The sequence below is a fragment of the Hippopotamus amphibius genome, chromosome 6 (genome assembly GCF_030028045.1).
Source record: "Hippopotamus amphibius kiboko isolate mHipAmp2 chromosome 6, mHipAmp2.hap2, whole genome shotgun sequence".
NCBI classification, from domain to species: Eukaryota; Metazoa; Chordata; class Mammalia; order Artiodactyla; family Hippopotamidae; genus Hippopotamus; species Hippopotamus amphibius.
In genome coordinates, this window is record NC_080191.1 from 34,791,153 (window position 1) to 34,817,603 (window position 26,451).

The 26,451-nt window shown below is 37.2% G+C and overlaps 1 protein-coding gene across 5 annotated transcripts in view; it reads left to right on the forward strand.

Annotated features, from left to right (window-relative positions):
• Positions 1–8,732: 8,732 nt before the first annotated feature.
• Positions 8,733–26,451, forward strand: part of C6H6orf58 (chromosome 6 C6orf58 homolog) — a 34,321-nt gene continuing 16,602 nt past the window's right edge. For 3 of the 5 annotated variants that reach the window (XM_057740148.1, XM_057740145.1, XM_057740149.1), the window contains exons 1-6: positions 13,107–14,133; positions 16,363–16,602; positions 18,467–18,553; positions 20,000–20,184; positions 21,168–21,268; positions 22,660–22,898. In XM_057740148.1, the coding sequence (XP_057596131.1) occupies positions 14,043–14,133; positions 16,363–16,602; positions 18,467–18,553; positions 20,000–20,184; positions 21,168–21,268; positions 22,660–22,898 (943 nt within the window). In that variant the 5' untranslated portion in view covers positions 13,107–14,042. Of the gene's footprint in view, positions 8,850–13,106; positions 14,134–16,209; positions 16,603–18,466; positions 18,554–19,999; positions 20,185–21,167; positions 21,269–22,659; positions 22,899–26,451 lie in introns of those variants that run through there. The other 2 variants (XM_057740150.1, XM_057740147.1) reach the window with 2 other exon arrangements.

Below are 26,451 nucleotides of genomic sequence, written 5' to 3' on the forward strand. Positions count from 1 at the left end.
ATCTTCAGACACTTTACACCCTAATTTTGTTTCTTCAGCGGAAAACAGCACTTTTGTCCCAAATCAAACCTGTTCTTTCTGTCCACACTCCATGCTTGGAATCTCTCCTGTTTCTTTCTTTAACTCAACTAGATCTCTGATGTCTATAATCCAGTTCGCTAGCTGACCTGTCAAACTAATTCTAAATATAGTCATGGTGGTCTTCATTTTCACTAAGATGTAATCTCATATTTTTTAAAAGATTTATTTTATTATTTATTTTGTTTATTTATTTATTTATTCATTTATTTTAGGCTGCGTTGGGTCTTCATTGCTGCACAAGGGCTTTCTCTAGTTGTGAATGGGGGCTACTCTTTGTTGTGGTGCCTGGGTTCCTCCTTGCGGTGGCTTCTCTTGTTGAAGAGCACTGTCTCTAGGCGCTCAGGCCTCAGTAGTTGTGGCTTGCAGGCTCTAGAGCACAGACTCAGTAGTTGTGGCACACTGGCTTAGTTGCTCAGTGGCATGTGGGATCTTCCCAACTCAAGGCTCGAAACCCTGTCCCCTGCATTGGCAGGTGGATTCTTAACCACCGTGGCACAAGGGAAGCCCTGTAATCTCATATTAACTCATTATTGTGACTCTATTAAAGATACCATAGGATCAAGGACTTGTGTTATTTTTCCAGGGACTGAATACTTGTTTTGACAGCTCTCTGCCCTAAATCGCCTGGATATTTACACTAATTCCCATGCCTTCTATTATACTGAAGCTGATACATAACCAAGGAGTCCTTAAAAAAAAAAGTCATTTCCCTCTTCTATAGCTGTTAAATTGAAGTATGTTAACATCTCACAATTCTACAAAGTCCCAAAACAAGTTGTCTTCCATGATACAGACTGTGGATGGTAAGATTTATCCTCTTGCAAACTTATCAGGCCAATTGAAAGTTTTTTCAAGAGGGTAGCTGTGCGCCCCCTGCTGGCAGGTGTGCCTCATTGGTCTGTGCCTCATTGGTCTGTCCATGGCCTGTTATGTAGAACTGTTTCTTTTCCATGTGGCCAGAACCATCTCCAGCTCGCTCTCTTAACTGGTCCATTGGTACAGCCTTTTAAATGTAGGGCACATCTCTCGTAAATAAATGTGCCAGATGGAAAAACTGTAATATCTTGGGTTCTAGGCCTGGTTCTATTCTTGATGCAGTATGTGATTTGCAGCAAATCAGTGTCTCTGGACTGGACCTCAGTTCCTTAGGACATAAAGTGAGTGTTTTGGATTGTATGATTTTTCATGTTTTTCCCTGTTCTAAAGTTTAAAACTTATTCATCTCAAGGTGCCATCTCTTTTTATTTATAACTTACTATCATGGCCCACTGGCTCCTTGGAGGGGGGATGAGGCAGCTATGGTATCTGTCAACTCAAGATTGCTAGGAAATTAAATCCTAACCCAAATATGTGTTTTATTTTTCTCTTCTGTTGACCTTATAATTTATTGCCCTTGATGGTTAAAAGTTAAAGTAGAGATCCATCCTTCCTTCCAGAGGATTTTATTAATGAAACCCAAATGATAAATTTCTTTAGGAGAAATGATACACTGTCTAGCATGTTTCCTAACAGCAAATTCCAGTTGGTGGTTGGCATGTTTGAAGCATAGGACAATCCTATTCTTATTGATCCTGCATGGGAACAGCAAGGCCTGGAGTTACCAGTGAACCTGTTGGCTTTCCTTCCTCAGTGTTTCTCATCATTGGCACTAATTGACATTCCCAGTCACATAATTTTTTTATTGTAGAGGGCTGGCTTGTGCATTGTAGGATTCATAGCAGCATGTCTGGCCTCTGCCCACTAGATGTCAGCAGCATGCTCTCTTCCAGGTATGACAACCAAAAATGTTTCCAGACATTGCCAAATGTCCCCCAGTTGGCAAAACCGCCCCTAGTTGAGAACCACTGGTTTGGATCAACACAGGGCCTGATGTGTTCATGACTGGACCTTTTGAGTCTATGTTCCTGGGGAATACAGTGGCAAGTAACTATGACAGCAGAGTATTTAACGCTCTTACTGATGTTCGGTTTGTGTCCTGGCCAGCAACCTTCTGTGAGTGGCACATAATGCCATGACGTTGTGACTTTAGTGTTTGTTGATGGAGCGCCCATCTTTGGTTTGTGGTCTGTTTGTCCATTAAATTTCTACAAGGAGAAGTGTTTGTCACCAGGATTTGGAATATATCATTTGTGCCTGGTCTATTTGCTCTTTGTATCTTCTCCCTGTCTCCTTCGCCACGTAGACCATCGTTAGCCAAAACGCCAACCAAAACTCTTGTTGCCCTGTGCTACCTTGCATATTACGTTGGTTATATTTTGCTATTCTCCCCTTGATTCTGTTAACAGGGGTTCCCTGACTTTAAGAGTCAACAGTCCTTTGAAGGGAACCCCAGTTCCTAACAGCAATGTGAATTGTAATTTTAATTTCTGTCCTGACTGGTATATAATGACTAAGGCATTGCTAAAATCATTTTGAAAAAAAGATCAGTCGAAGGATTGCTAGAGAAAATATTATTCCCAATTTTAACATGTCGATTCCTTAAGAAAAAGCTTTTCTGCTAAAGTTTATCGTACAAATAAAAGGACTTTAACTTTGAATCAAGTTAATGGCCATGTTCACAATGTTTTCTGGCATGATACAATAAGAATTCATATCATACCAGAAAAAAAGACTTGCTAACAGAACTATAGGTCTTTAAACAATGTAAAAGTTTTTAGTAAATGGGATAAAAATCTACGAATAGTTCAAGTAATATCCTAAAATTTGGTAAATCTTAGAACTTAGACTGGGTTGATACTATCTTCTTGATTTTATCATAGTTTTAAAATAATTTTAACATAATGCTATAGTTTTTAGCTTACAGTTTTACAGACATAGTTATATTTTTATAGACAACTGACATCAAAGGCTAATATTACTTTAGCAAAATCTTAGGATTATAAGCATATAAACATATATGTTCAAGGAAATTGAGTTGTAATAGCTGGGGCTGATTCTTGTAATTTTTTAAAAAATATTTTTAAAATAGCAAATATTCTGTTATTTTCTGACCATCTTAACTCTAAAAGAAACTCTTTATACACTCAACTCGTATATTAGATCCAATAGACATAATTGTATCAGAAAAAATTAATCTTTGTATTTATTTAAGCCAACATAATCAAAATTGGAATATATGCCTTACATTACAAAAAATTAACATCCCGTCTATATTGTATAATTGGATTGTATAAATCATTAAGAGAAAGAAATATCCCAACACAAAAATAGATAAAGTGAAGAGGCAATTAATTCAAGAGGGAGAAAATGGTTAAAACTTATTTGCAAAGGTTCTCGATCTTACTAAAAGAGAAAGAAAAATAAAAGAATTAAAATTTTATCAGTTATATTGACAAAAATTATAGCAACTTTAGGAGAATTGCTGAGAGTTGTGGGGTGTGCATATTAATAACAGTAATAATGTAAATTAATATTATTATCCTTCCTGAAGGAAATGATAACATTTAAATTTATAATAATTTAACTGGAAAATGTTTCCTACTGCAGGTACACTTTAAAAAAATTTTTTTAATTGAAATATAGTTGATTTACAATGTTGTGTTAGTTTCAGGTATACAGAAAAATGATTCAGTTATACATATACATACATATATATATTGTTTTTTAGATTCTTTTTCATTATATGTTATTACAAGATATTGTAAATATAGTTCCCTGTGCTATACAGTAGGTCCTTGTTGGTCATCTATTTTATACATAGTAGTGTGTATATTTTAATCCCAAACACCTAATTTATCCTTCCCCCATTCACTTTCCCCTTTGGAAATACTCATAAGTTTGTTTTCTATGTCTGTGCATCTACTTCTATTTTTTAAATAAGTTCATTTATATCATTTTTTTAGATTCCACATATAAGTGATATCATATAATATTTGTCTTTCTCTGTCTTACTTCTCTTAGTATGATAATCTCTAGGTCCATCCATGTTGGTGCAAATAGCATTATTTCCTTCTTTTTAATGGCTGAGTAATATTCCATTGTGTATGTACACCACACCTTCTTTATCCATTCATCTGTTGATGGACACTTAGTTTGTTTCCATGTCTTGGCTGTTGTAAACAGTGCTTCCATAAACATTGAGGTGCATGTATCTTTTTGAATTATAGTTTCCTCTGGATATTATGCCCAGGAGTGGGATCGCTGAATCATATGGTAACTCTATTTTTAGTTTTTTTAAGGACCCTCCGTACTGTTCTCCATAATGGTTATACCAATTTACATTCCCATCAAGAGTGTAGGAGGGTTCCTTTTTCTTCACACCCTCTCCAGCATTTATTATTTGTAGACTTTTTGAAGATGGCCATTCTGACTAGTGTGAGGTGATACCTCAATGTAGCTTTGGTTTGCATTTCTCTAGTAATTAGTGATATTGAGCATCTTTTAATGTGCCCGTTGGTCAACTGTATGTCTTCTTTGGAGAAATGTCTACTTAGACCTCTGCCCATTTTTTTTTTATTGGGTTGTTTGTTCTTTTGATGTTGAGCTGTGTGTGCTGTTTGTATATTTTGGAGATTAATCCCTGTTGGTATCGTTGTTTGCAAATATTTTCTCCCATTCTGTAGGCTGTCTTTTCATTTTGTTTATGGTTTCCTTTGCTGTGCAAAAGCTTTTAAGTTTAATTAGGTCCCATTTGTTTGTTTTTGTTTTGATTTCCATTACTCTAGGAGACAGATCTAAAAAATTTCTGCTGCAGTTTATGTCAAAGAGTGTTCTGCCTATGTTTTCCTCTAGGAGTTTCATACTATCTGATATTACATTTAGGACTTCAATCCCTTTTGAATTTATTTTGGTATATGGTGTTAGAGAATGTTCTAATTTCATTCTTTTACTTGTGGCCAGTTTTCCCAGCACACTTGTTGAAGAGACTATCTTTCCTCATTTGCCTGGATCATATGGTAGTTCTATTTTTAACGTACTGAAGAGCCCCCATATGGTTTTCCACAGTGGCTGCACCACTTCCATTCTGGTGGGTGTCATATGGCAGTAAGTTTACTGCCTCTCTCCAGCAGCAGTGGTCCTTTCCTTTGTGTCAGTATAGCATCCTCCATATGAGGAGACTCCTGCCCATTGCAGTAGCAGATGTTTTTTACTTCTATTTCTCCTTCAGCAGCAAGTAAACTTTTCTTGGGACCAGGAAACAATAGGGTTTTCTGTCCTCCTGAAGCATCAGAGGGCTTTCGCTTCATATGAGAGAATGGTCCAAATATTGCACCTGTCTCTTAGCAACAGTCAATCACCTATGGAGGGAACACCTGCAGGTCTCCTGACCTATACCAAGTCACTTTCATTAATCACACAGTGCAGCTCAAGGAAAAGAGCTGCTGAGTAAATCTGTATTCCTATCATGCCTTGGGATCCCAAGGATTTTAAACTGTCATTTAGGCCCACGTAGAGCTTTTAAGAATTTGTTAGAATTTCAGTTGTTTTCCTCTTACTCACGTTATGGCTGCCACGTCTTTCCCTGTGCTCTGCCAAAGGCAAAACTTCTTAGGTCTCATCTCTCCTTGGAAGGGCTTGATGCTCTCTAGAATTCAGCTCACCTTGTTGCCTTTGATTGCATTTCTCCAATGGGCTGAAATAAATTTATGACTTTAAATATTACATGACTTTTTTTCTCAATATGAGAGTGATAGTCTCACATGACTTCTACTTAAGCAGAACTCCTGCATTTTTATATACGAAGTGCCTTGATCACCTCCGTTCATTGAGTTACTAAGCAGGGTAAAGAGGACACCTCTTTTGCCATGTTATCTAGGATATGACAGCACACAATATAGAAAAAGTAGAAATCCTGAAGGCTTTTTTTTCTTACCCCAATGTGTGTTTGGAAAAGAAAAGCATAGCAATAGGAAGTCATATGCTATAATTCTTGTTTTCCCTAACTTTTATGTTTTTAAGGTCTACTGAAACATTCAGCTAGAACTGGGCAACCAAGGAACATGAGAGGGATAACCGTCTCTAGTACATTAGACGGCAAGTTCTGGAGGAAACCTCACTGAGGGCCCTTCCAATATGGTGTGGTGTGAAGTGGGCTAAAGAGATGAGCCTGAGGCAGCAGTCGTGCTTCCCGCTGAGGATAGAAAGAACAACAATTACTGGATGAGGAGACATCCAGCAATAAAATAAATCATCCGTAGTGTGGAATTACGTAACTCCTAAAGGTCAGACAGCTTCTTGGCATTCACTGATGTGGAAAGGAAGGCCTGCTGGCTACTCTGGCAGAAGCTCTGGGCAAGCAAGGAGGTGAGGAAACTTTGCTATCCTACTTCCTTCAAGAAAAAAAAGTTTAATTTCAAATAGGTGGTAACAGCTTATTTCTCTACAAAATATTTTATTTTCTGACTCTTAAAGGCAGGTGTAGCAAGGTCCAAAAAATGTTTCACAGCTCTAATAATTTTTAAAAAATGCATTCTTACGTAGGCCTTATGAATGAAAAAGGCATTTGGGGCAGGGTTTAGTTGAAATAAGTACCCTCTGCAGATGGAGTGATTTGAAACTGTTCTGAGATCTTGGATAATTCAGAACAAATAGCACACTCTTTTACTGATGCATAAATTGAAAAATAATCACTTCGAAAATTATCTGATGCACATATTCAGACCTCTACCAGAGCTCAGTGACATTGAGCTCTCAGTATTATTTATGATCCACAATATAGTCCTCTGAGTTTGAGCATTAATGACAGTGGGGAAAAATGAGAAAATAAATCAAAAGTTATAGAGAAGTTACTGAACCAGAAACAAAGATGGCTCTTTTTTGCAGATTTTATATACAAAACAGAGCCCCACTGAAGCTGAAGAATGGGGGGATGACTTTAATAAAAGGAAACCATCAGCACAAAAAAGAAACAAACATGGAGTGGTAGATTTTAAAATGAGAGTTTACGTGTAGTGCCAGCTTATAATAGAGGTGTCAAAAAATACTGTAAGGAATAAATACTGTGTGGCTGAGAGGACAACTGATAATCAGAGGTGATGGAATGTGCGGGTCTGAGGATGCACAAGGATGGGGACTCAGAGCACACAGCAGCCCGGGTGTGATCAATGAAAGATCTGAAAAGTTTGTCATAACATTTAAATAATCCTGGTCTGAAAATGTGCCATCCACTACCCCATGCTTGGGGCATCAGTAAATGAGTAGAATATATTGTTCTCACATCAACAAGCTATTTCAGGTAGTGCAGGCTGTGAACCATGAACAGCACAACAGACCGTGGAGGCCTTTCCTGTGACACAAGGATAAGAGAGGGTAAAATTCAATGCAGCACTGTTTCCTGGACAGTGGGCTGTATAGAAAATGATAGAACATAATAATGTAAGGTAAAATGACAATTAATTTAATCAAGAGAAAAAAAGTCTCTGCTTAATCTAAAAGTCAAGCAGAGAATATTTCCAGTGGGTCAATTTATACATATTTTATAAAATAAGACTTAATCGGGTAATGGTAAAATCTATGTAGAGAACATGAATAAGTGTTTTTAAAAGTGAAAATATTAAAAAGCATTAAAAATATATTTGTATTTAAGATGAAGTCATTTCAAAGTATTAGACAGTCTCATTGTTACCATATGTATCTTGTTGCTAGGGAGTTGTAGGGATAAAAGCTGAAGAAGAAGAGAAATTATCATTGAGTAATATTACTACTTTTAAAATGTATTAATTAGAAATTAATATTAATTCATAAATTAATATTATCAATTGAATAAGAAAAAGGTAATACACCCAAAGAAACAGTGGGCAAAAGATGTGATGACAAAATGCAATAATAAAGAAATATAGATTGCTAATAAATTTATAAAAATGTTTATTATCCACAAGGAAAAAACTTAAAATTAAAACTATGACTTACCAAACCAGAAAAATAAATGTAGCTACTATCAGTCCAGTGTTAGCCCTAGACTGGGAAAATATACACTCTCAGCAGCTATATTGTACATTATTGTACATTTTTTATAGCAATTTGACAGTGTATATCAAAAGCCTTAAAAATGTTCATATCCTCGGATCCACACCTTGGATCCAGAAATCCCAATTATAGAAACATATTTAAGAAACATAATTGAGCAAGAGTGGTAATATAGAATGACATGTAGGAAAACTGGAGAAAGTTCTAATTGGATTTCAGTTTTGTTTCCTCTTCTGATCAAAACGCTGATTTAGAATGATTCCTGATTCCATCCTCCAAGATTAGCCCATAGGAAAAGTACCAAGAAAAAAAATAGAAAAGTGGAGCAATCCCTGAGGTGACTGTGTGAAGATGGTGGTGGTTTTCACCTGGAGCAGGATGCAGCCAAGCAGTGAGAAAAAAAAAAAACAACAAAACAAAAAACAAATCTCATTTCCTGCTGCCTTTTTTTTTTTTTTTTTTTTGGCACACGGGCTTAGCTGCTTCGTGGCATGTGGGATCTTCCTGGAGCAGGGATCAAACCCATGTCCTCTGCATTGGCAGGCGGATTCTCAACCACTGTGCCACCTAGGAAGCCCCCTCCTGCTGCTTTTTAAAGAAGAAAATCAGGGCAGTATAAAAGGCCCCTGTTTAGAAGTAGCTAAGGAAAACAGGAGATGAATTAACTTCTAGAGGTCACATCCTCACCTTTCCTCTTCCAAACTTCCGGGGTTGATGACCTACAGTTGCTCAGTTGGAAGGTTGATGTCCCAGCTAGTCTTAACTGATGCAAGCTCAAACTAGACACAGCCGCTTCCAAGTGTCTGAAAAAACAACTCAGACAAACATCTCATTGTTTAAGCCATGTGATGCTTGGAGGACATGTAAGTTTTTGTAAAAACAGTAAAAGTGAGCTTGATCAGCAAAAGCAAGTTACATTTCATTATTTATTTATTAAGCAAGTCATAGTTTAATGGATCTAACTGATGACTGCCCTTGATTTTATAACACACGTACTTTATGTCTGGTATTTTTCTAAGATGAAAAGAAATTTTACCAAGGTGTTTAGTTTTATTCATTTGACTGCGTAAACTTCATAGATCTCTTGCAAAATCTCATCTCTTAGACTTGTTTCATTGCATAAACTTTCATGTGATTGATTATAGGATTTGGCTCAGATGCTCCTTGAGGTTATTTAATGCTTATATTTTCTTATGTCCTGAAATGTAAATGACAATTTGATAAGATATAAAATCCTAGAATTTCTTTCAATGCTTTGAAAATTCTACTCCATTGTCTTTTTGCAGTTACTGGTGAAATATCTAAGTCATTTGATTATTATGCGTGATTTGATTTTCCTATCTGCAAGTTTTTAGAATGTATCATGATTTTTTATATTCTTAAACTTACTTACCTTTCTAAAACCTGAAAAACTTTTGCATTCTAAATTACTAGTGTGTTTGTATCAATTGTCTATTTCTATGCTACAAATCACCCCCAAGCTTAGCAGCTTATAACAACATATATGCATGAACTCACAGTCTGTGGGTGAGCAATTTGGGTTAGGCTCTGCTGGCAGATTTTCTGTTGCTCTTGCCTTGGTTCACTAATGTGATTTTAGTAATCTCGGGGCTGGATTGAAGCCGGATGATACAGAACGACCTCAGTTTTGGTGTTTGGCTTCCTGTCATCTGATTCTCCACCATGTGCCTCTTCAGCAAGCCAGATGGAGCTTGTTCACACGGTGTGTGCTTTCTAAAAGGGCAAGAGCAGAAACTGCAAGGCATCTTAAGGTCTAGGCTGGGAATCACTTGCTCAGCAACACTTTTGCTACAGTCTATGGGCAAAGCAAATCACCAATCATCTCAGTTGAACAAGTGGAGAAATATACTCTATCCCTTCATGGGTGGAGCTGCATAGATTTTGTGGCCATTTTGTATCTAGCAGAGTGATATTATCCATACAGGATTATGGGCCTGCTTTATCACGAGAGGGGGAATGTCAAAACTATCAAGGAGAATATTCCTGTTTCTACTGGAGTGTCTAATTCTGAGAATTCATCTTGACATAATGAATGATAGAAAATAAGGAGAAACACAAGAGGTAAGGTTTTAAATAGAAAATTTAGACAAGGAAGAATTATTGTTAAAAATCCTTAGCAATCACCAAAGGAATGGAGAAATGGAAGTAAAAGTGAATAGAAATGATGATGTTATAGGAATGTGTCAATAGGGTGTTCAGGTGGGTAGTTTCCATCTTGGTGAGGCTGCCTCATAGATTATGAGATGTACATGAATAAGGATGCCCAGGAACTATTCCCCATGGAAAACAAGTGTTGAAGGAAAGACAAGTGTCAGTCAAGACAAAGCAATGGAAATGCAAGGAATGTCTATGAAGAGAGTGAGGATTACATTTGTCAATTATTTAAAATGGAGCAGAGGATGCAATGGAAAAAGCTCAAAGAGGAGTCAGTTTAGCAAAACAAAGGTGAGTCTAGGTTCAAGCATTTTGGAGGAAATTATTTGCACTTGAGAATATTTGATACAATCACCCCCCCCACCCCAATCTCATTTTTCTGACAGAGTGACATGTATCTAGTTGTTGACTGTGATCAGCAAAGAATGTGAGGACCTTGGGAAAAACTTTTATTTGGATAATAAGGAAAGAACAGTCAAAGCATCACTGTACATAAATAAGTCAACTCAATGACCTGGCAACTTAGAGCTGGCAATATATCAAAAAGGAATAAAAATATTAATCTACTTTTGTACAAAGATGGGTTGCATTGAATTCTGAGTTACTGTGGTTTAGGTAATCTCAAGGCAAGAACACACTGAAGCTGGAAAAAGACTTAAGTTCAAGAGGAAAGGGGAAGGTGGCTGCCATTCGAAGGATGAGTCTGGAAAGAGTTAAACTTTTCCCCTAAGACTGGATGGACATAGAGTAGCCTTGAGGATTGTACACATTTGTGTCTCAGGCCAAGCCAAATACTTGGGAGTCACCTTTCCGTCTCCTCTTTCCTTTCACCTCCCATGCACTTCAGCAAAAAGCAATATTGTTTCTCACAGAGAAGACCACAGAGAGTCTTGAGAAAGATTCCTCCATGACACAAGCAGGGAGGAGGGGCGGATAGCTGCTACTGGAGGAGGGACACAGAACTCCTGGCCCCTCCTCTCTTATTCCTTTATAGAACAAAAGCCCTGATCTCTGTGTGTGGAAATAACATGGCAACAAACTGTCACTCTTAGGACACTGGGAGAAGACAAGATAAAAACTGTGTAAACATGGGGAAAGGGCAAGAATACATGGCAGAAGGCCCACAACTAGAACAAGAGGGGGGTAAGTAACACTTGTCGCAGCCTATCCCTGACTGATGCCTACCTAACTTGGAGGCTTAATCAGAGAAGGATACCCACTCCACTAGCTTCCACCAGACCAACGAGTATCAAGGAAAGTAACAGTGAAATACTCTGGGAAAACTAAGAGGCAGATTCTCCCAGAAGCATAGCAGAGCAGAAAGAGAAAGTCTAAAGCTAAAGGTGGGGTGGATATTTTTAAAAATGCTCTGGAAAACCAGCCCCCAATATAAAACACAGGTATCATTAGAGATATTTGAAGTCTCTGGTTCACCGAGTGTGATAATAGCAACAAAACAAATATCACATTCTGCTCAACCAGATTAACACAATCCCCCACACTAAAGGCCCAACACAAGGAAAGGGATGGCCATATCTAAGCAAAACCGGCTTAACTATGCATCTCAAAGACTATTTGTCTTTTGCCAGCTTCAGTGTTTTCTTGCACTGAGATGACCTAAGTTCCAATAGCTCAGAATTCAACATAGCCTGTCTTTGTACAAAAACAGTTGAATATTTATTATTTCTTTTCGGTATGTTGCCATGTACTCCCAAGCTGGAAATATGTTAGCACCAGAGTCAGATATTGAAGATTGATATGCTAAAGTCCCTAATTGAAGAGGTGATCAACATACAAGATCTTACAGCCAATTTCAGCAAAGGGATAGAAACCGTAAGAAATAAGAAATGGAAGTGTTAACAGACGTGAAGAATGTCTATGACAGGCACATCAATATCTCATTAATATACTTTGCTGAGGCCAAAAAAATTGGTAAACTTGAAAACAGGTGAATAGAAATTACCAAAACTTAAATGATAGGGAAAAATAGAAAAGAAAAAAGAGAATGGGGCAGAAGAAATATTTAAAGTATTAATGACTCAGAATTTTCCAAAATTAATGACACACATAAAACTACAAACCCGTAAAGTACAGAAAACACCAAACAGGATGCATAAATTGAAAAAAAATAATTGGCATATTATATTCAAACTGCTGAAAACAAACTCCGGAAAGTATCCAGAGGGAAAAAAGAGACATTACGTACGTTACTCTTCAAAGTAACTGAGCTCTGTTTTACATTGGCCTATTCACAATATATTCAGAACACATCTCATTTACTAAAGGCAAATGAAATTAAGTCCACTGAAAGGGTATCTGTTGCATGCAAAGCAATGTGCTGACTCACAGATCTGTGAGAATAGAACTTGAGCTGATTAAAAAAAGTACAATAGGGTAAAGTAGAGATGAGAAGGAGAAAGCTACAAGCAAACAGAAAGTATGAAAACAACAGATGGATTATTCTAGGGGACAGTGGATGAGTTATTTCTCTGTAACAGAAGATAGTTGGATAAGTTTGAAAAGCTGACAGGCGATCTAAACTGTTGTAGTCTGGACTTGATTAAATGGACAGCAGGGTTTATAGCAATATTTTGAGTGGTGTCATAACAAGATCAAAACAGTGCCATGAGACTCCTTCAGAATGCACTGTGTAGGAAGGATTGGATTGGGCGGGACAAGAATTTGGGACAGCACCTAACTTTGCAGTGTTTCAGGAATGGAGTGATAGCTCTTAGAATTAGGTTGTCAGGAATATAAGGTAAAGAAAGTGATTTTTAGGGACTTCCCTGGTGGCGCCATTCTTCCCTGGTTAAGAATGCGCCTGACAATGCAGGGGATGGGTTCAAACCCTGGTCGGGGAAACAAGATTCCACATGCCACGGAACAACTAAGCCTGTGCGCCACAACTACTGAACCTATACTCTAGAGCCTGCGAGCCACAACTACTGAGCCCGCATGCTGCAACTACTGAAGCCCGTGTGCCTAGATCCGGTGCTCCACAACAAGATAAGTCACAACAATGAGAAGCCCGCGCACCACAACAAAGAGTAGCTCCTGCTCTCCGCAACTAGAGAAAGCTTGCTCACAGCAACAAAGACCCAACACAGCCAAAAATAATAATTAAAAAAAAAAGTGATTTTTTAAAAAGGGAAAATTTAAAGAAATAACCTATAAGACTTGTAGAAAACTGACGGAAACTGTAGGGACACTGCCCTCTGTCAAGGGGCAAGAGTTAGTCAGAATCATGTGTCAATACAATTTATGTTACACTTTCTTCTCTTCTGGGGTTTCAGACTGGATGCCTAGTGATAGATCCCTCTTGTGGCTCTAGATCTTACAAAAAGTTAATGTTTAACCTGCACAGCAGGTTAAGGAGTTCAGGGTACACATTTGTTTTAAATACGTTTCTAGTGTATAATTTTCAAGAATATCCATGTCCTTGTTCCAATGAAGATGCAGTGTTGGTGGTTTTTTGGTTTTGGTTTTTGCTTTTTTCCCCTTATATTTCATGCCATAGTGGAGGGAATGAAGATAACTTTACATAGGTGTTAATAAAAACCCATTTCAGACAAAAAGTACAGCCAAGGAATATTTAATCAGGAAAAATGTAGCCTATATGCTATACCATTACACCTGTATAAATGTATCATGTAATTAAAAAATTAACTATAAAAGTATTTTATATGTTCTTAAGTATAAGCCAGTTAAATATTTAGAAATATCTTATTTTAGAAATATTGACCATGCCTTATGTTTTTGGTAATTTAAAAAATTGTGTTGATTACTAGGACTTCTCATGTGTGAATATAAAACAATGTGCTTTGCATACAAAAAGCTCTAAATCTTTCTACTCTTTGACTATAGGTGGGAATAGAAGAAGGATGGAAGTATGGCGCTGTAGTTCTCTGGGACCCACACAAAATCCAGCTTTGCATTATACCATTTCCAAGATAGTATCACTGTCTTTAAGTGGTGAGATGGAATTTTAGTGATCACTTTCACAATCCAAACCACAACACAGATGAAGGGATGAGGAAGTGGCATGTCCTCTTCTTTTAAGGGGCACATGGACACCATTTCCATTTATATCCCAGTGACTGGCACTTAGTAACCGGTTGCGTGTGCCAGGGATACTGGAAATGTAGGCTTAATGCTGGTTATCCATGTTTCTAACTAAAATTCTAAGGAAGAAGGAAAATTAGAAATTAATTAGAAATTTTTGCCAGCAGACTGGCTTGGTCTATTGGATGCACAAGCATACTTGAAGCTTCTCCCTTGCAACAGGAACTTCTATTAAATGGGTCTTTCATATATTTTTTAGTACATTTTTATTTATCATCATAAATCCTAGTATATCAACATTCGTATTTACTGTGCAATATATTAAAGCTTTGTTTTTAAGAAGGAAGTACCGTAATATCATCACTGACATATTTTTTAATCATAACTTATGTTAGGGAACTCCTGGAAGGTGTCTGTAGTTTTATGTATAATATTATAGGCCATCCTAACCTAACCTATTCTTTAGGTCCTGATGCAGGAGTTCCAAAATTCAACTATTTTATATGTTAGCCAATATATCAATTTCATATGCATTATCCCTCAAACACTAGCTGAATAGCTTTCGCAGGGAGAAAACTCAGCCCTTTCAAGGGATTCCATTCCTTTATAATGAAATTGTAATCATTAGGAACTTCTTTTTTTATATTAGTTTAAACTTACACACCTGAATTTAGAACCTGTTAGACTTTGTCTTTCCCTCTGGAATCTAGAGATACATGATTCAGTATGGTAGCTCTTAGTTTTCATACTCAATAAACATACTAACTAAATGTATAAAAAGTTTTTTCTTAGTCTTTGGCGAGAGATAAACTAATGGGCATCTGAAGGTTTTCCGTCAAGGACCTGTGATCAACCATTCTCTAGAAGTACCCAGCAGACTCAGTATGTATTAATAGTTATACTCATAGATAAGACTCTCTACAGTGATGTAGTAAGGATATGCAGCTGAACCCTAAGGGAAAAGACACAGGTAGAGTCTAGAGGAATGTAGGTGTAGGTTTTCAGATATGCTCTCTCCCTCCCATGAGAGGTCACGCAGAGCACACTTTCCCCCCAGCAACAAACATGCAGCAATATATATGTGATGTTTCCACTCAGGGATGTCCATTAAAGATGCAGTGCCCAAGATGTTTATGGGGGCACTAGTCACATAGGCATCCTCTGATTTACTGGGGGCTGGTCATGTATGAAAATTCCAGACTCTACAAGGAAGCAGGTGTTTCACACATACCTTAGTGTTTGCACAGTCTAAGCACAGTTAATCACCCTTGTCACTTAACGGTAGATTGAGAACTTTGAGAGCCAAATTTTTAGATGCCAGCCAATGGCCAACCTTGCCAGCAGGTTTTTTTAATAATAGCAATCTGAGGTTTGCTATGTAAACTCTTTTCTGCAAAGATAAGTAATTTCCCCTATCTTTATATTTCCAGATGAATAAGGTCAAGACAGATGTGTAGGAGTGTACTTAACTTCATAGGCATTAAAGGACAATGTAAATATAATAGCAGTTTTCTAAAAGTGTTTAAAATACTGATTCATTCAACATTAAAATTTTCAATAGTTTTGTCAACTGTCATGTGAATAACATTGATGATCTTATTCAACAAGGGAAGCACTCTGTTTTTTTCATCATTTCCTCTTTTAAAGTTGAAGTATAGTTGATTTACAATATTACATTATTTTCAGGTATACAGCATAGCAATTCAACATTTTTATAGATTATACTCCATTTAAATTTATTACAAAATAATGGCTATATTTTATATATATTTGTATATATTATGCTGTATAATATAATCTTGTTGATTATTTATTTTATACATAGCAGTTTGTATCTCTTAATCCCCTACCTCTAACTACCCCCCTCCCTTCCTTCTCTCTTCTGGTATCCACTAGTTTGTTCTCTGTATCTGGGGAAAAAGCCTATTTTTATTGCTAAGACTTTCCCTGGAAAGGGCTATCTTCCCTAGGGAAAAGAATAGAGAGTTGATATGCTCAGATATAAGCAAATACCATGACTTCTTCCTCCACTTCCCAATAAAAGCCCTGCCGCAATCTCAACCCCCAGCTCTGGCATGATGATTTTCCTTCCTCCTTGGGCCTGTGTGCTTGTTAGTTGCATTTCTATTTCTTTAGCAGGAGCTTTCAGTCTCTCAGACCTGTTTCTCCCGCTGTGGAATGAGAGTCCTGGTCAGTTCAATGACTACAAGGTGGAGAATGGAAAGTATGTTATTGATCCCTGGGTATACCCTAAGAGAATGGGGATGTATAAAATCCTCATGAACAAAACAGCCAGTTATTTTGAAAAATTTGCACCAGATAATGAACAGAATTTTTTATGGGGATTGCCTTTGCAGCATGGCTGGCAATATACTACAGGTAAGAAGGACCCTTGTTTTTATTCTAATGATCTTCCAATACAACCATGTTGTAACTGGGAAATGGGACTCTGTATATACCATAGGATGTTTTTGAAAATTGATTCTTCTCTTTTTCCTCTTTTTCCCTCGTAATCATTATTTTTCTACTTCTTCTCCTTCCCCTCCATAAGACTTTCTGTGTTTCCTGTTTTGATAGAAACTGTAATGGGGCCTGTGGCATAGCTGCCAAACGTAAAACGACTTCATATCCAACCTACTGGGCATTCTACAAATATTTATTGAACTCCTACTAGGTGCCAGCCTGTATTCTAAGCACAGGGATGAATGAAGCAGTCAAGAAGATATGCATTAAAAACAGAAGGTGATGTCAAATTAGTTTGAATTTCTTCAAGTTCTAACTGTGATTACCTGCACATGGAGATGGAGAGCGGCAGGAGTGGCGCCTTATTCATGAGGACATTTCTCTGTAAAAGATTGATTCCTTTCAAAAATAAAATACATTTTAGTGTTTAGTTAGAAGATATGTTTGGGCCGAAGAGTCATAAATTATAAGATATTTTGGCTGACAGAGAAGCTCATGAAAGAGAGCGGTGCCTCCTTCACTCCATTCTGATAATACCACCAATAAGGAAATTTGTTCTGTTCTGGTGGAAAAAACATAGGGAGAGGATTAAGATTTCTCTGAGATTTGATGTGGAGTCCCATGAAGGAGCTAGTGAAGTTGGCAATTCATCCACGTTTGTCAGGGGATGTCTTGAGACTCAAACCAACACCTATTTATCTGGCTTTCCTCAGAGCCAAAAAGACCAAGATCCAGGAGAAATCCTTAGCACATAGTTCACTACAGGAGGCATGCCAGTCTCAGGGGCCTGGGGACCAGCAGTAGGTGGAGGCTGAATAGGTTGGTAGATTAATGCTTTTCTTATTCTTTCATTACATTCACATATTATAATCAAGTCTGACTAAACTCATCTAATGATGGGTTTATTTGCCTCCAGCATTTTCTAAAAGCAGCTGTGGGGTGGGGGTAAGTAGAACATTGCAGTTTTCCTGCCATCAAAGACCTTACAACACAATAGAAACAGGAAAGGTATCAGAAATTAAACAGAGAACAATAAATAACAACTCTTGGTTAAAAGTTAAAGTGCAAAACAAGGGACACAGTGGGGTCAGCTGGAACAGTCATAAAAAAATGCATTTGATCTGACATTTGAAATGTGGACAGAATTTCACTGGGGAAAAAGAACGAAATCTACTAGGGAATACAAATGAATAATAGCAGTGGTTCACACGTGTAGCTGCACATTGAAAACAACCACCTAGTTTTTAAAAATATCAATGCCTAGGTCCACCACCAAAAATTCTATTCTGATTTAATAACACGGATAATTAAGGTAAAGAACAGAGCCTGGAAATAGCATGGCATAGGGATATGTAATTGAGTGCAGAGTGTGTGTGTGTGTGTGTGTGTGTGTGTGTGTTTGTGTGTGTGTGTGAGTCTGAGGAACAATCAATTAGGAAAACTCACCCTTCTAATATTTATGCAGGTTAACAGCATTAACAAGTTCTTTATCAACCATTGCTCTGAGAATGATCAGGTTAGGAAAAAGAGTAATTACAAAAGCAAATAATATTCAAAACAGATAATTCGAAAGTGGCATATTGTGGTGATGTTAGATGAAGGAACAGAAACTGGTTCTGAGATGGGACGTGAAGGGTAAAGAGTGATAGGAAGATAAACACAAGTCATCAGAAGATAAATGTTTGTGCATTTTTTCAGACAAAGTGCGCGAAAGTAAGGGACAGTTATAACCAGCTTCGGAATGTGCATAATAAGTAATGTGGCATCCTCTCTCTTCTAGGCAGATTAGCTGATCCCAGCCGAAGGACAGACTGTGGCTATGAATCTGGAGATCACTTGTGCATCTCTGTGGACAGCTGGTGGGCTGGTATGTTCATTTAATAACAAAATAGGTAATAACTTTCCCCCAAAGAAAATATTCGATCTAAAATCTGAGGGACAGAGACAAAACAGAAACAGCACTCTTCCTCCGTAAAAAAAGGAATCTGCTTCATCATGTACCTTGCGGCCTTTATGTCACATTCTAGGATTTAATGGCCACAATTTCATTAATGATTCCTTAGGACATATTTCACACAGGGACTGAAACAAGGAACTGCAAAGGACCATGGCCTTTGAATGACCAGCAGTTATGTGGGAGGTTCCACTAGTCAGAGGAGTCTCCAGGACAAGGAAGGATGAGAAAGGAGAGAACAAGAAAATACTTTTTCTCATTTTGCTCAGGCCAAATGTGTTTAACTTTGAAACTCATAAAAATGTCAGAGATTAATCTACCACAAATCATTCTATCAATCATTAATCTAAGGCTTCTGTCAGATATTTAATGCTAAAATAATTAGAAAGTAGTTTCTAATTCTTTAGCTTTATTTTGTGTTTTAGTAGTGAAATCAATTTACACACAATTTCTTAGAGATAGTTCCCAATAATTAGACACAAGGTCACATTAAATTTCACTTTCTTGCAATGACACACATCATATACAACTTTACCTATTTTTCTCATATGATACCAACTGAGTCTTTTCAAAGACTCACAAAAAGTCACATCCACAAATCTAGAATCCAGGCTTCTTTTTTCTCACATGGACTCCACAGTTTGGAGTATCAACCTGCTACCCTGGGGCATAGGACTGCATTCAAAATATACGTATATGATAAAAAATGTTCTGCATCACGAGTGGGAATCAGTACAACAAGGTTTACAGTCAACTATATCATGATGTCTAAATTGGCTAGAATAGCTTCTATCTAGAGAGAAATTTAAAAAATCTTAATTCAATGTTAATTTAATTATCAAAAGATCTATTGCCAACACTTACCCAACATTTTTGCTTTAAAGACCTAATGTAAGACAAGGACTTTGTGACATTGTGGTTACACGTTAAACTTGGTTAAATAAAACATAAAATATCCACAGTATAACCATATTAAGATAATTTAGAAAAAAATCACATTTCATGATAAAAACCTCAGTTAGAGGTGTGGTATCATTCTGTGCACAAATAGATATCTTTTTTCCATTTTTACATAATTCTTTGAAAAAATGAATGGTACCAAATTCATTAAAATTACTTTTTGGTTTAAATTATGTTAGTCAACTATCAACCTATATTCATTTCTGATTGTAGGGTTATTAACAGAAACATGTTAAAGTTATGTATATGATCCTTAGGGAGATTTTCAATATTTTGCTGTGACTTTTTTTCATATGTTTCTGGATCTGTGAGTTTTTGCTTAATGGTTTACAGATTACTTAAAACTATCCTCTATCACATTTGTTAGCGCTTATGGTAATAAGTATTTTGCTTTCACAGATATAAATTACTTTCTATGTGCACTACCCTTCCTTGCTGCGGTCGATTCTGACGTAATGGGGATATCATCAGATCAAGTCCTGCTTTTGCCACCACCCAAGGACCAGACAAAGTTTTGTCTTAATGTTTCTAGTTGTCAGTCATCCTTTCCTAAGACAATGAGCAAGTGGAATGCCCTATACAAGGTGCCTTTTTTACCTTTTATAATTTATTCTCTTAGGAGGTGGTAAGAGAATTTCTCTCTCTCTCTCTTTCTCTTTTTTCTCTGTACAGTGCTTTCTGTTTAGGTTTCTGTGTGTATTATGCGGTATAAAAGTGTAAAGTTTCATACAACTTATATTAATATCATTACATTACAGCAGGGCATTACATGTCATTTACACTCTCTGAACCAATACAGCATTAACAGAAAATCTATCCACTCATTTCACCCCATACGTAAATGTGAGAGCACACAGGATATCTCACTGGATGAAAGGATTATTCTTGTAAATTGAAACTTCAAGTCAATTGAGCAATAACACTTGGGAGAAATATGATTATGGAGTTGGTGTTAGAGTAGTCAATTAACTTATTTCAATTGATTTGATAAGCAGTCACAAATAGGTAAAACGAAACAATTATGTGGCAATCAAAACCAAATATTCAATAACCAAAATAAAATACATTGGTTAAGCATAGCCATGGACCAAAATCAATGCGAAAAGGTAGATTTACTAGTTCTATAGATTAGTAGTTCGTTTATAAAGATGTGATTAAATTAAATATTCTCATATTTACTTTTCTTTTATTTTTTAGGACTTTTATTGAGATATAAGTGACATACAATAAACTGCATATCCTTTTTCTAAAACTTTTGTGGTAATTTCAACTATGGTTGAAACAACTGATAAAAAATAAACTTCTCTTGGTCAGTATAAAATACTGACTTTTGGGAAAACACATGCAATTCATCTCTCATAGATGTATTCAACATCATTACTCATAATGGATAATTAATATAGTCTTTATAGAGTGTTAGTCACTAATAGCTTACACAAACTACTGCGTAGAAACAAAATTCTCCTGTCGTATAGAATATTGCTAAACTGTAAATGTGAACAGAATTAAATTGTAGAGAATTGTTATAGTTGCTCAGACATGAATAAATTTCTTCTCTTTGCTACAGCATTTGCAGTCACCTTCTAGTAGCTTTGATGACTTGTTGAAGTACTTGTGGGATGCACATCTCTCGACCTTGAAAGATGCTTATAAAATTTTTGAGGATAGGTAAGAATGGATCCTAAGTTATTTCCACTTAATACAGCAAATAATTTTTGGTCTTATTTATGCCTTTTTTATTCATTTTTAATATCAATCTTTCTATTAAATATTATATTTAATCATTGGGGATTTTAATGATGATGTGTAATTGTTTTAGTTTGATCAGGCTTAAAAAGTGTTTTATGAAGAAGGGGCAAAAATTTGAGACAAAAAATCTTGTACCAAGCAACCAACCAACCAGGTAACCAACCAACCAACCAAAAAAACATGTAACCAATTTCTCTCTATTAAAAAGAAAAGAAATTATCTCTCTTATTTTTATCATAGGCACATAATGTGGTAGCTACATGCTTGGGGAAAAAAATTAAGTAGCATTAGAGTTTGCACTCAAAATAGCCTAGAAGATTATCAAGCCACTCTACAAGTACACTTAGAGGTATTACAGATGTGAATAGCACTGTATTAGTCAGTGTTCTTCAGAGAGATAGACCCAATAGGAGATGACAGATTTATAGACAGATGATATAGATTTATTGTAAGGAAATGGCCCCTATGACTATGGAGGAGAGCAAACCCATAATTTGCAAAGCCGATGTCCAGTTCAAGTAAAAAGCCTGCAGCTGCTGTAGAATCAGGAAGAGGCTTGTCCAACTTTGAAGGCCATTAGGCAAGAGAATTCTCTCTTACTCGCTGGAAGATTAACTTTTGTTTTAGTCAGGTTTTCAACAGATTGGCCTATCCACATTATGCATGACAAGCTGCTTTACTAGGCATTCTGCAAGTTGTTCAACATGCTCAGACAGTGGGTGGGGCCAGGAGCCGCGAATTCTATAGTTATAAAAGTATTCACTACGCCCTAACCTTTCCTTTGTAATAAGGAATGTTCCCCAAATAGGTAAGAGAGTTTGGTTTCCCAGCAGATTTTCTCCACTAGAAAAAAACCCATGTGTTTAGAAAATCAGACCAGAAAATCAGCCATCTGTCTCTCTAGGATGCTCAGTGTTTTAGGGGCCTCCAGACCCCAGGAAATCAATAGTTTTACAAATGATGTCTGAGTCTAGCAGAGATTTCATCTTGGAGCCTTTGATTTTTATCTGCACATTTCTGTTACTTAGTCATGGTCTAACACCTGGTTGTATGATTCCCAAGGTATAAGGTATCTGGTTAAAAGAGATAAAAACTCAAAATAAAATATAAGCATTTCTTGGGATGGCCTTTTTCAAATTTAAAATTTTAATTAGTTATATCTTCAAAAGCAGGCTCTCAAGCCATCACATTCTAAAACTAAAAACTACAGCTGTAATTTGTTGGCAGAATGTAATCTTTTCTAGAAAACGAAGAGATTGAAACTCTGAGTAGACTAATTATAATTGTACATGTTTCCACTTGTCTTTTAGGTTAGAATATTATTCTAAACCAGAAGCAGATTTTGGAAGAGATTGGTGTGTGGCTTTGGACTATTTAGCTGCAGCCTGCTTCCCTACAACCTTTATTAGAGTATCTGAGTTCCAGAAGGGCCTGCCACCACGAATGCTTGTTGACGGGGATGAAGCCCCTTTCATCAGTGACTTTACTGACTTCCAGAACATATTGCTGCTCAGTCTACATCTTCTTCACAAAGTGGATGACGCTACAGGTAAAGGCCTTATAAACAATACCTTAAAGAAAATCAATAGTGTATTGAATAGATAAAGGAAGAAATAATAATTATCAGAGATATATGTTGTTATAACACATACTTTCAAAGAAAGTAAAGGTTTCTTAGGGGTATCCATTACACACATTTTGGTTCTTGCATTCACGGCTTGTCCTTCCTTATGGGTCTTGTTAGGCTACACCCCACAGTCCTACGATCCTTGCAACTGCCCAGCCGTGTCAGCTACAGCGATATCAGCTATTTATTGGACAGGCAATCTTACAAAATCAGAGGCAAAGGTCCTGGAGAGACACCCAAGGTGGTACGGCCAATATCAGGCAGGACACAGTAACAGCCTTCACTACACAGTGAAGGGGAGGCTATCGGTTATAAGGGGCGTGACATCAGAAGGGCTCCTTGATTGCCAGGGAGACTGTTGGAATGTGCCTCTCCTCAGATCTTTGGGTTAGAAACTGTTGCAAGGGCCACTGTTTCCCATTGATGACCCAAGATACTAGGGCCATTCTGGTCTGAGGATTAGAACAGTCATTAGCGAGAGCCCAGCTGATCATGCAGGTAGTTACTGATTAAACTTTCAGCTTAGGAGGGGGAGGCAATCATACATGTAAAGTAAGGGTAAGGCAGTGCCTGGTGGGGCAAGGGATGTATAGACAGCAAGAGAGCAGCCATCTTACGCGGCCTGACCATGCAGGTCCTTATTTACCCATGAAGCTACCAGACTACCTGGTGTACATTTTTCATCTACAAACCCAGATATATTCTTTTTTGTTCTTATTGTTATAGTATTTTTTAAAATCTTAACATCTCTCTTAAAGTTAGAAAATAAGAAAAAAGAAAATATGCCATGATTAATGAGAAAAATAGCAACCTGACTTATGTGCGTTCCCTCTATCCAGCTTTACTAGTCATGGCAGAAGTATTTTGCTTCAGCCTCTCAGTTGAAGGCTTTCCTAGCAGAGTGAAAACCAGAAGAAATATTTAATGGCAAGTTTGAGTTACTACATCACTCTAATTTTCCAGACCTGCTTTTATGCAGTGACCCAAACTTAAAGCATAATTAAAATATTAGTATTTTTAAAACAAAAACATGAATCAGAAAGATTAAAAAGATACAAAACCACAGTAAACATGAAACTGTATGTTTTTGAAACCTTATTTGCATTAAGCAGAGTAACAAACCCAAACATTTTAGGGGCTTCATGCAAATGAAGTCTTTTCTTGCTCCAGTAATGGTTGCAGGGCAGTGTTCTCAGTCAGTGGCAGCTTTCCTTCATGCAATGAGTAGCAGACTGAAGATCCTTACATCTGTGGTTCTTCAAGCCTCTGGCCTCTACGTTACTCACATCTCACAAGCAGCAAGATGCTAACAGTGTTGGAGAAAACCTGGACATCTCTCGCACTTCATCTCACACTCTATTAGTGTGAAATAATCACATTATCCCATACCTGGACACAAAGGGGGCTAAGAAATTAAATTGTTGCCCAGGATCCACTCTTGTGAGACAAATCTACACCATGAAAGGAGATGCATGAATTTTAGGAGTCACCTAGCCATCTCTGCCAAATTATTACTTAGCATAATTGTATTCTAGGCCTGGATTGTATAAGCTGGCTGTTCCCTCTTAAGATGTAAAGAGCAGGACTTATCTCATGCTGCAGTAGTTAAGAATCCACCTGCCCATGCAGAGGATATGGGTCCAATCCTTGGTCTGGGAAGATCCCATATGCCGCAGAGCAATTAAGCCTGTGCTCCACAACTACTGAGCCCATGTGCCACAAGTCCTGAAGCCCACACACCTAGAGCCCATGCTCTGCAGCAAGAGAAGCCACTGCCTGCTCACCACAACTAGAGAAAACCCACGCCAAGCAATGAAGACCCAATGCAGCAAAGAAATAAATTTATTAAAAAAAATTTTTTTAAAAGGATGTAAAGGGTAAAGAACTGAGTCAAGAGTTGAAGGGCCTTGAAAGTTTGGAAGGCCCATACTACAATATTTTAATTATAAGATTCAATTTTACTGAAATTTAGCTTTGGATTTAACATGTGATTTTGAGTTGCTTTCACAAGAAAAAAATTAGAGATTAAATATTGAAAACTACTGATTAAAAAAAAAGTGAACCTTGATAGCATAATTGTTTAGCTATCACATGATAAGGCCATTTACTATTATGTATCCATTATTCTCATGGCCAACCACTCTCCGCATTCCCACTGACACTCAGAATTCAATTACAGTGCCAAAGGCCTTGCAATTTCCAAGTAAGCAGAGAATAGGGAAAACATATATTAAACGCAAAGCATAAGTGAAATACAAACAATGATATTCCAAAATGAGCATTTTTAATTAATTCAATAGAAATACATATTTACATTCACAAAAATCCTTTCAAAGTATCATTTAACTACTTTGTAGTCTCCAGAAGTATTTTATAACGCTCTTCACAAGGAACCTGAGTTAAATAAATAATATCAAACTTTTCAGGCTTCAAGTTAGCTCTTTAACATTTCGCTGATGATAAGAATTGGCATGGAGTTTTTTAAATTTCTAATTATGTAAAATTCTCAACCATCTCTCCATCTGCAATGGCATCAGCTTTTAATCCTTGACTACACATATTCTAACACTAGAGAACCCATGTTAAAGTTGAGAAATAAAGTTAGGTAATAAATAAGTAGTAAGAAAAGAAAGCTGGCATAGATTTTATGTTTTTTCATGAGTGATATTTAAAATAAACAAGACTGAGTGAAGGTTCAAAACCATCAGAAGCTGGATTCAAGGTAATAAAATCCAAAGTGCTTTAAAAACTTATTAACCTGTATGTTTCAAGGCAGAGGCCAGCTGTCCCCTTCACTGACCCCATCCTAACCAAGAAGGTCATTGCCTCATCCTCCTTTCTTTGCTGAAGTGTGATGCATGAAGAGTTGGGAGAAAATGAGCTTGGGCATCTCAAAAGCTTCAATTCAGATAGCAACATAGGAGGCTCCTGAACTTACCTCCTTCAATGCACACACCTAAACCATGGCTACATACAAAACAATTCCCTCTAGAAGGAACCCAAAAGCTAGTTAAGTGACTCCTACCCATCAGGTGAATGAGAAAAACCCCACATTGAAACAGGAAGGAGGAGCTGTGCCATAAACCCCACCCCTGGCACAGTGACACACAACTCGGAGGGATCTTACAATTCCCAGCTTCTCCCTGAGAAATGAAGGGTTTGGATCTGGTATCCCAACTTTTAAGACTCCCGCCTGAGAGATGGGTGCCCAAAACATCTAGCTTTGAAAGGCAACAGGGATTGCATCATGAGACCCACAAGGCTAAAGTGAACTAAGAGATACTTCTCAAAGGGCTTGTGAAACTCACTGTGGCAAGCCCCTTAGGGCCCAAAGCAGAGGCAGCAAACTGAAAGAGGCCTGTTTGCTTATCTTAATAGCTGTAGACGGAAGGACAGTCTTCTAATTTAACGCACATCAAGAAGCTCCAGAGTATTCTCCAGAGACTGGAGTCCCAGTGGGTACCATCTTCACACT